The 16,503-nt window shown below is 32.5% G+C and overlaps 9 protein-coding genes across 9 annotated transcripts; 4 read left to right on the top strand and 5 right to left on the bottom strand.

The window, feature by feature from the left end:
• Window positions 1-99: 99 nt before the first annotated feature.
• BX664DRAFT_338446 (peptidyl-prolyl cis-trans isomerase B1) lies at window positions 100-1,128 on the top strand. The gene is made up of 5 exons (XM_051546437.1): window positions 100-242; window positions 304-368; window positions 447-606; window positions 671-717; window positions 782-1,128. The coding sequence occupies exons 1-5, from the start codon at window positions 140-142 to the stop codon at window positions 1,022-1,024; spliced, it is 618 nt and encodes a 205-aa protein (XP_051398479.1). The 5' UTR covers window positions 100-139; the 3' UTR covers window positions 1,025-1,128.
• Window positions 1,129-1,194: 66 nt separating this feature from the next.
• Window positions 1,195-5,012, bottom strand: BX664DRAFT_338444 (timeless protein-domain-containing protein). The gene is made up of 15 exons (XM_051546436.1): window positions 4,841-5,012; window positions 4,611-4,769; window positions 4,365-4,539; window positions 4,129-4,258; window positions 3,843-4,019; window positions 3,603-3,740; window positions 3,405-3,512; window positions 3,243-3,336; window positions 2,711-3,186; window positions 2,592-2,636; window positions 2,354-2,499; window positions 2,162-2,289; window positions 1,896-2,011; window positions 1,671-1,814; window positions 1,195-1,581 (listed from the first exon to the last, which is right to left on the bottom strand). The coding sequence occupies exons 1-15, from the start codon at window positions 4,989-4,991 to the stop codon at window positions 1,360-1,362; spliced, it is 2,409 nt and encodes an 802-aa protein (XP_051398478.1). The 5' UTR covers window positions 4,992-5,012; the 3' UTR covers window positions 1,195-1,359.
• A 664-nt stretch (window positions 5,013-5,676) lies between these two features.
• On the top strand, window positions 5,677-7,017 carry BX664DRAFT_338443 (uncharacterized protein). Its single transcript, XM_051546435.1, has 3 exons — window positions 5,677-6,046; window positions 6,153-6,572; window positions 6,681-7,017. The coding sequence occupies exons 1-3, from the start codon at window positions 5,756-5,758 to the stop codon at window positions 6,849-6,851; spliced, it is 882 nt and encodes a 293-aa protein (XP_051398477.1). The 5' UTR covers window positions 5,677-5,755; the 3' UTR covers window positions 6,852-7,017.
• Window positions 7,018-7,451: 434 nt separating this feature from the next.
• On the bottom strand, window positions 7,452-8,871 carry BX664DRAFT_338441 (eukaryotic rRNA processing protein EBP2-domain-containing protein). The gene is made up of 4 exons (XM_051546434.1): window positions 8,627-8,871; window positions 8,281-8,511; window positions 8,113-8,188; window positions 7,452-8,031 (listed from the first exon to the last, which is right to left on the bottom strand). Exons 1-4 carry the CDS (start codon window positions 8,864-8,866, stop codon window positions 7,865-7,867), a joined length of 714 nt encoding a protein of 237 aa, XP_051398476.1. The 5' UTR covers window positions 8,867-8,871; the 3' UTR covers window positions 7,452-7,864.
• A 923-nt stretch (window positions 8,872-9,794) lies between these two features.
• On the bottom strand, window positions 9,795-11,067 carry BX664DRAFT_360846 (guanine-1-methyltransferase-domain-containing protein). Its single transcript, XM_051548198.1, has 3 exons — window positions 10,741-11,067; window positions 10,240-10,642; window positions 9,795-10,165 (listed from the first exon to the last, which is right to left on the bottom strand). The coding sequence occupies exons 1-3, from the start codon at window positions 11,053-11,055 to the stop codon at window positions 9,870-9,872; spliced, it is 1,014 nt and encodes a 337-aa protein (XP_051398475.1). The 5' UTR covers window positions 11,056-11,067; the 3' UTR covers window positions 9,795-9,869.
• A 301-nt stretch (window positions 11,068-11,368) lies between these two features.
• Window positions 11,369-12,017, top strand: BX664DRAFT_360845 (uncharacterized protein). The gene is made up of 2 exons (XM_051548197.1): window positions 11,369-11,503; window positions 11,573-12,017. Exons 1-2 carry the CDS (start codon window positions 11,401-11,403, stop codon window positions 11,839-11,841), a joined length of 372 nt encoding a protein of 123 aa, XP_051398474.1. The 5' UTR covers window positions 11,369-11,400; the 3' UTR covers window positions 11,842-12,017.
• Window positions 12,013-13,471, bottom strand: BX664DRAFT_360844 (uncharacterized protein). The gene is made up of 3 exons (XM_051548196.1): window positions 13,324-13,471; window positions 13,059-13,215; window positions 12,013-12,982 (listed from the first exon to the last, which is right to left on the bottom strand). Exons 1-3 carry the CDS (start codon window positions 13,436-13,438, stop codon window positions 12,250-12,252), a joined length of 1,005 nt encoding a protein of 334 aa, XP_051398473.1. The 5' UTR covers window positions 13,439-13,471; the 3' UTR covers window positions 12,013-12,249.
• A 416-nt stretch (window positions 13,472-13,887) lies between these two features.
• Window positions 13,888-14,741, bottom strand: BX664DRAFT_338433 (uncharacterized protein). Its single transcript, XM_051546433.1, has one exon. The coding sequence runs from the start codon at window positions 14,325-14,327 to the stop codon at window positions 14,130-14,132; it is 198 nt and encodes a 65-aa protein (XP_051398472.1). The 5' UTR covers window positions 14,328-14,741; the 3' UTR covers window positions 13,888-14,129.
• BX664DRAFT_316552 (uncharacterized protein) lies at window positions 14,707-15,378 on the top strand (the record flags this gene model as incomplete). Its single annotated transcript, XM_051542722.1, has 1 exon — window positions 14,707-15,378. One exon carries the CDS (start codon window positions 14,707-14,709, stop codon window positions 15,376-15,378), a length of 672 nt encoding a protein of 223 aa, XP_051398471.1.
• Window positions 15,379-16,503: the final 1,125 nt, after the last annotated feature.

Below are 16,503 nucleotides of genomic sequence, written 5' to 3'. Positions count from 1 at the left end.
AAGCATGATGTTGCAAATGTTAGCGGGGTTGAAAATCAAAAACCATCTCATTCCACCACGTCTTTTCTTTTTTTTTTTTTCTCGTTCCTCTTTTTTCGCTTTTTCTTTTTTTCTTTTTCTTTTTTTTTTATCTATCATCATGGCTAGTCCTCGACTTTCTATCCTTTTAGTGACCTTGTTCTTGGTACTTTCTACTTTCTCTTATGTTTCTGCAAAGAAAGGTCCTTTGGTGACTAACAAAGGTAACGTATTAAATAGAATATTCTCTTTCAAGTCTCGTTTTATTCACTTTCCTTTCTATAGTTTACTTTGATATCAAACAAGGTGATGAAGACTTGGGACGTATTGTTATTGGTTTATATGGAAAGGTAAAATTAGTACATATATGAAATATAGATTGAAAGAGGTATGATGTTTAATATACTCATTTAATACGCTCATTATAGACTGTTCCCAAGACTGCTGAAAATTTCAGAGCTTTGGCCACTGGTGAAAAAGGTTTTGGTTACAAGGGTTCCAGTTTCCATCGTGTTATCAAACAATTCATGATTCAAGGTGGTGATTTTACTAATGGCGATGGTACTGGTGGCAAGTCCATTTATGAAAGTAAGTGGAAGAACTATGGGATATCATTCTTGTACTAAAATAAAGTTGATGATTTTTTTTATAGCCGACAAGTTTGCTGATGAAAACTTCAAACTTCAACATACTGGACCTGTAAGGATTGAAATATATTATTTTTGTTTTTGGATGATTTATTTACCCGTCTATTTTTTATTAGGGTGTATTGTCCATGGCTAACGCTGGTAAAGATACCAATGGCTCTCAATTCTTCATCACCACTGTCAAAACTTCTTGGTTGGATGGACGTCACGTTGTGTTTGGTATTGTTCTTGAAGGTATGGATGTTGTCACCAAGATTGAAAACACCCCCACTGGTTTTAGAGATAAACCCAAGGTTGCTGTCACCATTGCTGACTCTGGTGAACTTCCTGTGGAACAAGTGGAACATGTTGAATTGTAGAATAGACTTTATACACTAGTCCTTTATATTATTATTTTGATATTTTTTTTTATATACTTTATCATTCGCAATCTATCAAATAAATATATACGATACACTATAAACTTATTTTCTTCATTGATTGGCCCAATGTTATTGTATCAATCTATTCTAAACACCAATACGAAATGATAATATATACCTTGATGATTATTTATCTGAACATGATTATCATTCCATTTTCATTCATCGACAGACAAAACTGTAGAATGTTCAATAAATTTATTATATACAGGAGGGGTTATGTATCAAAGAAAGTATAAAGGTGCAGTGTAGAAATAACGATTATCTAATAACTAAGGGGAAGACTGGGTCGATTCTTGCTTCTTGGGTTGTTCCACACGACAGGGTTCAATCTTGAATAAGGTTTCGACGAATAAAAGGGGATAAGTTTCGGCTTTCTTAAAGAATTGACGCACCACATAGCGAATAAATTGTATGAATTGATCTAGAGCTGGTGATTTCGGTAAAAGAGCACGATCTTTGATGATACGACTAAACAGTTCTAATGTTGGCAACTTTTCATAAAAAAAAAAAAAGTCAATTCTTCATCCTCTTCAATAAATCGTTATCATATCAGCTTTTTTTTTTTTTTTTTTTATCTTACCTTCCAGAATAAATGTTCAGCCTTTCTTCGTACCATAATACGATGGAATACAGTAGTGATGGCATGTAGTACTTCTGGTTTCAAATGATGGTATTGTTCCAGTAAGACACAGCTCACTCGAACAAAATCATATGTGGCAAATCGCTAAAAAAAAAAAAAAGGAAACAGAAGAACAAAAGTGAGATAATTATATATAGAAAAAAGATGGATCATGTAGAGGATTACCTTTTCAAAAGATTCAAAAGCAAATACATGTTCCCGATAGGCTATTCGTAGTTCACGATCTTCTTCAGTTTGGGAATCATTATCTTCACTATCATTCATTGCCTCATCATGTCCATCTATAACGTTGTTGTATATGGAGAAATAAATAAATAAATAACGAGTATAGTTATTAGTATTTTAGCCCTAAAAACGCACACAATATATATATATATATATATATATATATATATATATATATATATATATATATTATACAATTTGATTACCTGGTGGATTTGATTTTGCTTTCCTGACAGTTCTCTTTTTGCGGACGAAGTGGACCTTTTGCTTCTTACAATATTGTTCCAACAGCTTCAGTATCACATGAATCAATTGGACCATGGTTTCTATATAACTATGACAAAAATATATTAGTTTCAAAGGAATATTCTTCTTCATCATTATCGTCATCGTTTTACCCAAAAGATTGATTTCGATAGCTTCGAATAAGGTCAGGAAAGATATCCAAAGTTGATTGTTCGTGATAAATATTGCTTTGTATATAATCTGCTACATCCCGGTATTCTTGTTCAGTTGATCGATTCATGGCAGCAAGAGTTATCAACTAAGAAAAAAAGAATATTCCAATAATAAATTATGTTCGATGATATATCATCATCCTTCTTATCTTAAGGTGAGAATATTCTAATACTTTACCATTTGCCGAAGACAATCTGCTGTCACCTGTACATCAAACCAGAGCTATATGTATATAGGATCAAAATAATTTTTGGTCAGTCAGTCTTATTTCTTTCTGTATGTTATTAAACATTTACCTTGTCTTCCAAACAAGTTCGAATTCTTTTCATGCATTCCCAGAACATCTTCAAGTCCATCATATTAGCAATTAAATCATAGTCGAAACCAGGATTTTCTTCGTCATCTTTAGAAAGCTGAGTGGGTTGAGGGGTAGTTGAGGGCGTATCTACGTTCTGGTCATCGATTGTTGTCATTTCATCATTTTGCATAACTTGTGTTGCCTTCGGTGATGTTGATGGATCCTGGTGAGCAGAGTTTGTTGCCCTATTTGGTTCTTCATCCGATTGTTTCGATCGATTTGGTAGAATGAGTTGATTTTCTTCAATGGATTTCTGTTGTTTTTCCTTTTCAAGTCGAGCCGCATTTGTTGATGCGATTTCGTAACTGAAATATTCCAAGAACCATTTCTGAGTAAAGTAGAATCGAGCATAATCACGTTCCACAATAGATTTGTCTTGTCTTTGCATATCCTTGAGTATTGATCCATAGAATGCTAAACAAAAATAGAATAAATTAACTGTGAAGTAATTTGATACTCATTTTACTTACTATTGAAGCATGATTCCATAAAAGATTGTGAGAATCGTTTTAGACTTAATAATGCTGTGTTATCTCTGTATACATTGTGTGTCCCAACTTCATCCTATTGATAATAAAATGTAACGTTGTAAGTATATGAATTTTGTATGCCATAATAATATCATATCTTACCATTTGTTTCCTCTTTTGTCCAGCACGATTTTTCTTTTGTAAACTGATCAGTTGTTCCAGATCTGCAAAACCAGCACTTTGTTGGTGAGAGACATGTTTCGTACCATCCTATATATAATACAGTTTGAATGATATGGTTAATTTGTAGAACTGTTTTTCCATTTTTTTTTTTTTTTGCTATATTTATATATTGTTTACCCAACCCTCCAGTGTATAAGATCCTCCAAATCTATTATGTCTTGATGGTGCATGTTTTGTTTTGAGTCGTTTTTGATTATTTTCTGTTGAGAGTAGTGATGATAGTTCGTCAGATTCTTTGTTACATTTCTTTTGATTCTATAAAATAAAAAGTAAAATGAATCAGAACGGTCTGTTCCACATTACCATCCTTTTTTTTTTTTTTTATTATTAGTTTTGAAATTCTAAACTTGGCTTTACCTTAATATTTTGATCGGCTAAAAATGTTTCTTTTGTATTGGCGAATTCCAACAGATTATATATAATTTCAAGTAGAATCATATTCCATTCAGTTGTATCGGTTGTACCAGTTGTGGATGCCATAGTTAGTAACAGTTCCAACACATTTGATTCATGGAATCGGATCAAAAGACGTTCCTGTGATAGGTATAGATAAGTGTTAATAGTTCCTATATTCTTAAGCTATTCATATGGACTCTTTTTTTATTTTTTTTTTTTTATTTTATTTTATATATTTTCTTAATACCTGTAGAGTTGCCAACAGAGTTTTTTCATCAGAAGCTATCGTAGAGGCTTTTGGGTCAACAATTGCAGTTAGATTTCGCCAAAGATAAAGTATAAGTCGAATAATGGATTGATCACGAGTAGACCGTTCTCTATTTGGCGATCATATACAAAAAAAGAAAAAAAATAAAATAAAATAAACGTTATTAAAAAAAGGGCACACACACACATATATATACATATTTTAGGAAAATATACCTATGGGGAATCCTTAGTGCTTTGATACAAACATTAACAATAGCTTCAAAAACGCCCTTTTCCAATAATTTTAGTTTGAGTTTTCGATAGTTGTGGAGTAAGTTGGGATCAAAGTCGTCATCCTTTTCGTCAGGTTTCCTAGGAATAGGCCAAGTTAATGGTACAATGATTTCAGCTATAGAAAAAGTATGGAAAAAAAAGATGTCAATCATTTCTTTTTATGATTGGTCTTTATTGTTAACTTACTACAAGCCAAAATGAAACGTTCAGAAACCTGAGTTGATTGCTTTGAATGCAAGAGAATAATAGGGATGAGATCAGTTTCTAAAATGTTGAGTTCAATCAAGACTTCCTTGGTGAATTGTTCATCGGCTCGAATAATACGTTTAAGATCTTTTAAACAGTCTACAAAGAAAAAAAAAAGAAGTAAGAGTTTGAGTAAACCTTTCAATATTAATATTTAAAGACAAACATACGTAAGGCTTCGTCACCAACTGTATAGACTCGTTTCAAAGTACCATCAACAGTTACAGCATCTTCGAAGCCACCTAAAGCAGTACAAGTAGATAAAATGAATTGACGAGAAGAATGAGATTCATCGGGAGAGGAAGGATCAATATCATTCATATCTTAACTATGAGACTAAAAAAGAGAAGGAACAGGAAAAAAAAAAAAAGAGAAAGAAACTTTCGCGTCTCCAACAAGGCGCGTGTTTCGGAGGTTGAATGTATGGATATGATTTGTTGTTTTTTGACAAAACTATAAAAAGGAAAATAATCAATGCAAGGGATCTTTTTTTTTTTTTTGACGCATGATCTATCCAACAATGATTGTTAAGAAGAAGGTTTTAATGAATCAAATTTGTTTTAAGGAGAAAGTAGTTTTTAAACTTTAGTCCGTGCCACCTGTTCAAGGCATGTTTCTTTATAGTTATTCTCATATGTTTCACGAACTAACAAGGAAATAAAATAGAAAATTCAGTTTATGTGAATAAAAAAAAAATCATCAATAAGATAATATGATATTACAAAAAAAAATACATCATCATCATCTTTTGATTAATAAAGATAAACATATATTAAAACAAAAAAAAACAAAAAAAAAGGTAAAGTGACATTTGGATGAAACTGAATCAAATTTCTCGCGGAGTACTAAACCTTCAAATCTAGTCAAACCTGGCCACCTCCTTTTTTTTTTTTTTTTTTTTTCTTTTGTTTGCCACACGGGATCTATTATTATTAAAAAAAAAAAAAAGTACAATTATCCTTCCGCCCCCCTGCTTTTGCATTTCTCTCTTTCTCTCTTTCTCTTTCTTCTTTCTTATTTATATATATATCTTCTTATTGACTTCACTTTTATTATAATACAATACATTACAACCATCTATTATAATGTACTCACCAGACGAGTATGAAATCTTAGCAGAAGTATGTAGTGTAGCCTGTATCACTATTTTATCACTTATCTTTGGTAGAAAAGTAGCAAGTATTGAAGGAAGAGTATATTATATTCGTGGTTTACTTTTGGCATTATATGGTTTCTCTTGGGCTATTGCTTTGATTGGTTGTATGTTGACCAGCACCAATAATGGTAATAGTATCTCTTGTTCTCTCTCCTTTTTCAATATCTCTTTGATATATACTATTACTAAAGTCATTCTATATCTCTATTGGATCGAAAAGGTAAATTTTTTTTTGTTTTTTTTTTTTTTTTTTGTATCTTCAATCAAATTGATTATTCTTTTTTTTTTTTTATATATTTATATATTTATATATATATATATATTAGCTTTATATTATCTCTATGCCAAAAATCTCCAGGTTTCGATCTTTTGCTTATAATTTCAACGTTATCATCTTATTACCGTATATTGCATTGATAGTATTGATGATCTATTATCGTGTCATATTTGTCAATCAGGAAGTACCATATCATTGTTGGATCGGATATCGTTTACCAGCATCAATTGCTGTTCTCGGCTACGACATCTTTATCACACTCATGTTTACCAGTATGTTCGCCAAATATTATTTTATGCCCAATTCAGCACAACAAAGTTCTCAATATGCCATGGCTCTAAAGGTCACTACTGGAAGAAATATCATTATTGGTTTGGTTGCCTTGTCAACCGCTCTTGTAAAATATTGTCTTACTGTTGTCTATCAAGATGGATTAAGAGGTTTAGTTGCTACTTGTGTTACTACTTTGGTAAGTGTCCTTTCCAATAAAATGAAATACGGTTTCACAAGACAAAAAAAAAAAAAAACTTTCTTTTTCTCATCTTTTTTTTTTTTTTTTTTTTTTTTTTCCTAATAGGACGTTACTATTGTTTCTTGCGTAGTTCATTGGGTCACTACTCATCCTGCCGAAACTCAATTCATGGATCGTATCTTACCCCAACAAAACAACAACGAAAAGCCTCTCAAGTTGGAAATCAAGCAACATCAAGAAGTTGTAGTGCTGACGGAGCTGAGCTCTAAAGCTTAAATATATGATTGCATATGGCCTCTCTAATACATTAGTTAGTTAGATAACATTATTTACCCTTTCCTCTTACTTCATTCATATAGTCTTTATTCATTCATTATATTATTATTTTACTTCTTATATCAATTTCAATTTGAAATAAAATTGAAATCTATTTTTTTTTATATATGTATTCGCTCCTAATATCAAAGTAGTAATGATCTGCAAGGTTACATTTCGGTACAAGACAAGGCAGTTTTACAACCTTTCAGTCGTGTAACCACTGTGCTTATGTTAAAAAAAAGGGTTACCAGCGACAGGTCCCATCACTTGTCTCAATGCTGTCAAACTAGTCTAATTTTCGCACTATCTATACCTTTTCTTACTGTTTTTCCACTTTGAATTGAGACGATTTTTTAATTTATTCGTTTCTATTGTCGAAATGAATTCCATGATTTAGATATCATAAAAAAGATAATATTCACTCTTCTCATTTCTTATTAATAACATATTCTCGTGTGATTTAATCTAAGAATTATCTAGTCAAGCAATAAATGATAAATGAATCGATGATGGATGGTGTGGATGATGGGGCGGTATGATGATATGATGGATGATTGGAAAAAAAAAAAAGATGGAAAGCATGAGTTTTGAGTCGTTCCTCTATTCTGTATTTATCTATACCATAATTACCAAGAAAGAAAAGCATCTACAGGTGATAAACAACAACAATAGTGTAAGTCTTTATTGTATGATGATAGAATGCCAACAAAATGAAAATAATATATGTATGTATGTGAATAATATATATGTGTGAGTGTGTGTCTGTATGTTTGTAAATCTACTTTCTATTTCTAAGGGATTGTCGTTTTGCTTTGCCTGGTCGATAGGATGCTTTCTTGCCACCTTGCTTGTTTCCTTGTTGCTTTTTCCCATGCATACCTGGTGATTTGTAGCCATGTGTCCTTGATTTTCCTCCTACGCGAGTATCAATCATCTAAGTATAATAATATTGAAAAAAAAAAATCAATCTACTATCGAAGCTCTAATGATCCAATTGTCTTTGTTCTTACCGATTTAGGCCTTTTTTGCCTTAATAAAGATCCCATTCCCCTTTTTGATTTAATAGTATTGTCATCATAGTCTTCCAAGTCAAAATCGTTGTCCACAATGGTATCATCCGCATCCATATCGCTTCGTTCTAAAAAACAAGATTATAGTTAGTCTTTTTTTTACATACCTTTTCTTTTTTTCTTTCTTTCTTTTTTTGTTCATCACTTACTTCGTTTCATCAATTTCAATCTTTCTGATTCCATATTTCGATTCTTCTTGTTGTTTTGTTTTACAGTTGTATCATCCTATACAAAATAATAAACGAGATAAAAAAAAGTTCAGTATATAACTCTTGACTAATTTTTATTTTTATTTTTGACAATTTTGATTTTCTTACCTTGGTGTAATCACGATAATCTTCTCTGTTGGCAAAAGGTACATTGGCTTCTTTACAGATCTGTCTGGCCATCAAGGCAGTTTCCAAGGCTTGTTTTTCAAAAGCAGTTTCTCTTTCCAGATCATCATATACGTCTTTCAGAACCACAGGCTCTTTGCTGGTGAAACTAAGGGTTTCGATCAAAGGATAATCATGTAAACGGATTTGTTCGGTGAGTCGTCGAATAGCAGCCTATCAGTAATAATAATAATAATAATAATAATAATAATAATAATAATAATAATAATAATAAATATTTAGTTAACAAGTCAAAGGATACTGTTATTTGTTAGTCCTACTACTTTACTTGGTTGTTGACCAAAAGGCGTTGTTCAATAATAATGTCACCGTCGTCGTCATCAATATCACTTTCATTGAGATCTTCCAAAGGTAACCATTGATCACTGGAGATGTCTTGATCTAGTGTTTCTGTCACTGAATTTGGTTGAATAAAAATAGCATTGTGTTTTGTATTAGTTCCAGACATGGTAAAAGAAATAGTTGACAAAGGAAAGAGTGAAAAAAAAAAGGACCTGCAAATTTCCATAGATTTTTAATCACAGTGGCTGAGAAAAAAAAAAAGAGAGAGAGAGAAAGAAAACGCGCAGGTTCTTTCTCTCTTGCTTCTCTATTCTTTTCTTTTCTTTTCTTCTGTTCATATAGCTTTTATTCTATATATAGATATATCATGACTACTACTATTCCAGACCTTAGTCAGCTTGTCGAACAACTTTCCAAATCATTTGATCAATGTCTAGATAATGTCTTAAGCGATCCATCTATAGCCAAGGAACAACAAGGTAATCATGGTACTATTTATTTTAGCTTTGTTTTCTTACTAACTTATTAAATAGGAACTACTGATGTTGCATGCTTAAAGTCTAGTTTCCTTGAGCTTGAACATCAATTGAAGGATATCCGATTGGAATGTATGCAAGACAAACAATTGACATTAACAGAGGTAAGAAAGTGTATACCACCTTTTTTTTTTTTTTTTTTTTTTTACTATATATCTTATTCTTATGATATCTTCTCCTCTAGTCCATAGCCTCCTTGAAACGTGATATTGACGTAAAACAATCAACTATCAACAAATATATGGGCCAACTTGATAAATGGTTAAAATTGTTACCGGAACTACAACAAAAAAGTCAGAACGTCCTTGACAATCCTTCAAACAACACCACCATCCGTCAACAGAGTAACATGAATAACAATAACTTGGATATCGTGGACAACACTCGTAACAATGACGATGAGGACGATGATGAAGACGTTGAATTTGAAGAATTATAGATTAGACTGTAGTATAGTTTGCCCTTTTGTTTAATCCCAACATTCTTTATCTTTTATTTAAATGCGAATACCAATATCTCATTTTTTACTGTAAATAGTCAAAACCCATCAATAAAAAAAAATCATTCCCATTCTTCTTTTTAGAAAACATTTTGTTTTATTGTCTATCATACTATAATGATGATGATGATGATGATGATCATATCTAAAGTATATAAAGTCTATTCTACCGATGAGGTATCTGATTCTCTTTGCTAAACCACTATGTTGTCCACCGGGCAGTCCTTCTTCTCCATATCTTGTTGGTTTTCTACTGGTGTAAGCTTGGTTTCATCCTTTTCTAGATTATCTTGATCCGGTGTTGGATTTGTATCTTCTTGATTACTATGCTGATTTTGATCCACAGTGTCTTCAGTTTCATCCTTGTTCACCTCTGACGTTTCTTGATTATTAAGGAGCTTGCTATCCTTAAGTTTTCGTTGAGGTATAATGTCTAAAAAGGCTTTTTCCCAATCTTTGTGTTCCACCCACTTTAACATAATTTCATATACTAACAATCAAGAAGGTTGTAATTAATTCCTATTGATCGTTGATTCCTTTTTTTTTTTTTTTTTTTTTTTTTACCTTGATTAACAGTTAATACCTTCCGACTTGCTAATTGAAGATATTGACCAATAGGTAACTGAGCAGTAGCAATTCCTTGATTCGTAGCCTTGTTTTGACATAATCCTTTGTGTCTATTCTTATCTACAATACCACCAATTATATAAATCTTGTCTTCTTCTAGTTCATCCACCACATTATCTGAATCGGCAGATAGATACACCAGTTTCTCTTTGTCAAATCGATTTTCATAAGGTTCGGTATCAAAATCCACATTAAGCCAATTGTTATAAGAATTTGTCTTCTTTTCAAACACTTCTTTGAGAGGCTCATCGTATCCAGAGATGGTCATATGCATTGCTTCCTTAGCTAATCGATTGGCACTATAACAACGAACGAGTTGTGCTTGCATAGAGTCGATTTCCTATATGGTAATGACGAGTAAATGATAAATAAGCTGTATGATACAAAAAAAGTTTATTTTTTTTTTTTTTTTTTTTTTTTTTTTTTTTTTTTTTTTACCTTTCGTGTCATGTATGAGGAGAAGGAACAGTCAAATACAATTTTGCGATTACCTAAAACCATATCACTTGTCTTTGTTCGTTTAGGTGGAGGAGGTAAAACACCTTGTTCGATTAGTTGTCTTTTTTCTTGAGATTTTTGTTTTGACTTTGCACGTTGTTTCTTTGTTCTTGCTTCTCGTTGTAATTCCCACAGTTGATCTTTTAAAAGTCGTTTGATAGCATTTTTTGATAAGCCTTTAAATCGAGGTTCGTCAAGCGTATAAGTGATACCATTGTATGTTCGAGGTAATGATTTATCTTGTACGTTATCCATTCTTGCTTATTTTTATCAAAGAGAAAAAGGGGATTTTTGTTTGGTCAACTCCAAAAAGATTTTCGTGACGGTGATTCAAATTCAATGGGCACAGCATGAGCAAACCAAGGGTCCAAAAGGGGAGTTCAACTCATTTTCTTTTATTTACCTCTTCCTGTTGTTCTTTTTTTTCTTTGTTTCTCTTTATCTATTTTTCTCGGTCTCTTTTTATTAGTATTATTATTATTATTATTATCCTGTTTTCAGTTCTATCATATTACTCATAAATTACAGTATTCATCATATTCTAAGCCTGTTCTCTTTTTTTTTTTTTTTTTTTTTTTTTTTACTTTTTGTATAATACACATGGATTACGCTTTTTATGCTCTGGTGGCCATTTGCATATTTCTCCTGATACTCACTTTTTATCTGGCATTAAGAAGACGTCGCTATGCTAATAAAAAACAAGGCAAGTATATATCTTTTTTTTTTTTTTTTTTGGTCCAATAGAGACTAAATTTTTGATACTTAATGGTAGCACAAACCCGTAGACATGATCCTATTATCAATACAGACTATATTGGACCTTCTACCGTTATCAGCGACATAAATATGCAGCCAACACGACAAGATCAGCATAGCCCTTTGTTATCTGAATATAATGCAATGACGAATACAATACCACAATCGCATCCGGTTGCCGCGTATAAACCCGAAGATTTGCCACAACAACCTCCGCCTTCGTATCAAGATTATGCCAAGGATGTCCGATTACTACAATCCCTTCCTCAACAGCAACATCGATGATATTATTCTTTTTTTTTTTTCTTTAGTATACTTTATTTTATATTTATCTGTAATTCATTCTTCTATTCTTATGTATATCTTTTTTTTTTACGAAATTATTATATATGTCAACATTTTCTCTGTTTTTACATATGTAAGAAATAAAAATAAGTCATCATGACAAACTTGTATATTTATTGTTTTTTTTATTGGTGAAATCAGATAATAAAGAGTGTAATTATATATATATATATATATATTTGTGTGTGATCATGTGTGCGGTTGCGTATGTGATTCTGTGTAATTGTGTTGGTTGTCTGGCAGTGTTGACAGTAAAATAAAAAAAAAAAAAGTCAAGCACTTTGTAAAACAAAGTTTTGAGGTATGGATGATGATAAAAGGAAGATATATAAAATAAAGAATTAATAACTATGCTACAAATCCATTGTTTCGACGACTTGATTCTACTATGATTGGAATGTCTACATTGGGATCATGTCTCTTGATTGTCAGATCGTCGTCCATATCGTCGTCATCTTCTTCATCAATTGAAAGAGCATCACCATCTTGATCATCTTCAGCTGTCATCAATGCATCTAGCAATACCCTTCGTTCTGTTTGTAGTCGATTGAGTCGTCGCTGTAATGAGATCCATTCATCATTTAGCATCTCATTTTCCCGCAAGATATACTGTAGTTTGGCTTTAGCGATTTTGTATTTATGTTGAGGAGACAATCCAGAAGAGGAGGATGTTGTTGATGATGAATGTGTATTGCGTTGCTGTTGTTGCTGTTGTTGTAGTTGCAGTTGTTGTTGTGATTGTTGTAGTTGCTGTTGTTGTTGATCCTGCTGATATTGTGGGGTATGCGTACTTGTCGTGGCACCTAAAGATAATGAAGCTGGTGCTTCATATGTATCCAAATCTTCAGAATCATCCATATCACTTGATGGCTGTCTTCCAGTATCTGGTTTTCCCCGTTTATGCTTTTCAGAATGATCTTCGCGTACCATCTTTCGCTTCTTGCTAAGAGTACGAGGACTTGGTGCTACTGTTGTCACTTTGGAATCTTGTATTATCGTTCCCTTTTTGGGTCCATCTGTTTGAGAATCTAGTCCATGTTCTGCCTTTTTGTGTCTAGAAAGAGCATCCATACGTCCGAAACTAATAAAATCAATCAGACACATTGCGCGTTAATAGAATTTTCTTTTATATTTTTTTTCTTTTCAAACATACTTACTTCATACCACATCCATCAATATCACATTCAAAAGGCTTTTCACCCGTATGAATACGTAAATGCATCATGAGAGCAAATCTATTATGGCACTTGACGCCTTTTCGCGCACAGTTGGTCCATTCGCAAAAGTATTCCCCTTTTTTCCAACCAATATGATCTATATGTAAATAAGAAAAATAAAAAATCATTCAAAAAGAATGAGTTATAAAGTAGAGATATAGTTAGTGTTCATATTCACCATTTCCTCCCTTTCCTTCATTCTTACCTTCAGATAAATGTTGACTCAAAGAGTCATGGTTTGGAAAAGGTTTCATACAATCTTTCCAATAACAGATTAATTCTTCGTTTTTATTCTGGGATGTCTTCACAGTATCCATCATGTATTTAAAAGAAGTGAAGAGATGTCGCAATTCAAAAAAAAAAAAAAAAAAAGGAAAAGAATATATATAGAGAAAAACAGAAAGAAAGAAAAAGAAAGGGATAAAAAAAAAAGGAATCAAGGGCGAATTGAGAGAGAGAGAGAGAGAGAGAGAGAATATGTGAGTGTTTAAAAAAACCATACCAGTCCCACAAAAATCACGGGTATTTAGATCCCGCTACGTGTACCTAAAAAAATAAAATAAAAAAAAAAATGAAAAATGTCATATTTCTTTTTTCTCTTTCTTTTTCTCTTTCTCTCCATTTTCATATTTCTTTTCCTTTTTTATATCTCTTTCTCTTACTTTCCTCCATTGCAAACGACTCACCATTAGTAAGTATGTCTAACATTTATTAACTGATGCTTTCTTCTCCTTTCCTCTTTTTTATCATTAGACAAGTATATCAAAATAAACTTTAGGTAACAAGGTTACTTTTTTTTTATTTTTTTTTTATATAAAGTGAAAACAATGCAGCTGATACTTTCTTTTTTACATATTATAGTAATTACTCAATCTATTCAACTTCTACTTATTCTGCATTAGACAAGGCGATATCAAGATAAACTTTAGGTAACAAGGTTACTCTTTTTTTTTATTTTTTTTTTTTATAAAGTGAAAACAATGCAACTGATACTTTTCTATTTTATAGAAATCAACGAAGCGTTGGATATGGATGGATTATGCATATTAGATAGCTTGGAATAACGACAGTAGTGATGGTAGTGATGATTTTTTGTATGAATTGAATAAAACTGAATGGATGAGTGGATGATAGAAGGAATGGATACATAACGAGAAGGGATTTGTAACATACAAAAGGCTTCTGCACCTCTTTAAACTGCTTCATCATGCTAATATTAGATTTTTATACATATCCAAGTTGGACGATTTTTCAAATGTGATATGCCTGGTGTGACTGATCTGAATTTCGGGAGCTGGCGACACACTGAATTTTTATTTGAGACTCTTTCCTTCTTTTTCCTTTCTCCCTTTTCTTCTTTCCTTTCTTATACATTAGATCTTAACAATTGGTAGTTATTAGTATATATATCCCTTTAATATATTTACCCCTTTATTATTATTATATTTACCTTCCTTATCACTATATAGAAACATTAGTATAAATATCAAGCTACTTATCAATAAAACGATTCTTATCTTGTCAATATACTCTTCTTTTTTTTCACTGTTATTATAACAACTATATACACTTTTTATTTACTTACAATATGGATATATCTGCTTTTATTCAATGCTCTGGTTGCGGCTCGTACAGGCACAGACAAGACTACGTTGGTAGAACTCAAACATACAACACCTGTACCTGCTGCCGATATAGACAGACTCCTCCTCGCCTTGCGCCTTCTATGGACTCGATGATATCCATGGATAGCTTGGATATACATTATGCTACAGAGCACATTAGCAATAACGGACCAGTAAAGTTCGATTGGGATATTGCAATGAGTGAAGAAGTTATAGAAAATTATACGGATGATCAGATCATTGAGGAGGTGATACATCGGTTTGAAGAAATTTCAGGGTATCATTTTGCTTTAAAGAAGACTGGTGATCCTGTCCTGCGGCAATCCATTTCTTTTCACGCATACTGTGTCCAAGACCAGACAATACAACGGCAATTACCAGAAGAACTCCAACAGCGTTTAACCTGCCGGATGAACACATATAACTGCAAAGGGAAAGTTACTGGATTTTTCGATAGGGAGCAGTTATGGGTTCATGTGACGTACAATCATCGTCTTCAGCATCAGTGCTCTGTTTTTACTGAAAGAAACGAGACACCGTTGGCAATTAGGGAATACATCGAACGACATGCTCTCAACTTGGATTCTGCCCATCTTTTCCGGAACATACGTCAAGAGTTTGGTGGAGCGCTATGATAACGCAGGCTCAAGTCTACAAGTGGTATCATCATTATCTTCGACAGCATTATGAACATCACGATGATCAATTTATTTCCGCTCGTATTTTGATCCAGCAAAACAACAACAACGGCTTTGAAGAGGTAGCTAAAAAGAAAGGATATATTTTATATATGATTTACCTTTTATATTGGTGAATAATCTTTTTTTTTTATTTTCTTACCTTTTATATTGGTGAATAATCTTTTTTTTTTTTTTATTTTCAAGTTGTTTTGGGCTATTGAAAATAACTGGCAAGGTTTTAGTTTCAAGACACAGTTCTTTAACATTTGTGCCAATTCATCCCGATACGTTACCGAATATCATATTGACTCCACTTTCAAGACGAATCGTAATGATTGTGAACTATTTGCGGTGATTGCAAACATCAACGGCGCTGGATTTCCTATCGCATACATGCTTTGCAAGCATATACGTAATGATGATGATGAAACCGACGTTAATGATGATCATCATGGATGGAAGGTTGCTACCCTGAAGAAATTCCTGGAAGTAATCCGCGATAATGGTATCCAACCAGTTTTTATGTTTTGTGATAAAGATAGTGCGGAAATTGCAGCAATCAGTGAAACATGGAGTGAAAGGAAGGTTCAGCTTTGTCTTTGGCACATTAGTCGAGCAGTAGAGCAATTTTTATCAAGACCACAGAGAACAGTTCTTCCACCAGTATATGAGTCATTAAATCCACAAGACGAGTTCGATTTTATTGATTTGACCTTCGCTCCTCAGGCACCTCAAGGGAACGCTAACCTATGCAACAAAGAAAAGCGAAAACAAATCAAGCGTATGATGACTAGACATTATTGTCTGCATCCTCTCATACCTCAAGGTAAAAAAAAAAAAAAAAAAAAAAAAGCCTAAGGACAAAGGCAACATACATATTACCTTTTTTGGAATAACACGTTTGTGTGTGTGTGTGTGTTTTTTTTTTTTTTTTTTTTTTTTTTTTTTTTTTTAGGGAACGTAGTCATCAACTCTGCTCTTATCCACCGTCAATCAACCTTTGAAGCATACACGTTTTGCGTCAACAACAACATCCCTAATGTATGGGCATACCTATATAGAAACTGGTATACGTACAAC

This window comes from Halteromyces radiatus (assembly GCF_025201355.1).
Source record: "Halteromyces radiatus strain CBS 162.75 chromosome Unknown BX664scaffold_6, whole genome shotgun sequence".
NCBI lineage: Eukaryota > Fungi > Mucoromycota > Mucoromycetes > Mucorales > Cunninghamellaceae > Halteromyces > Halteromyces radiatus.
The sequence above is the reverse complement of the archived record's forward strand: the minus strand, read 5'-3'. Positions and strand labels throughout refer to the sequence as shown.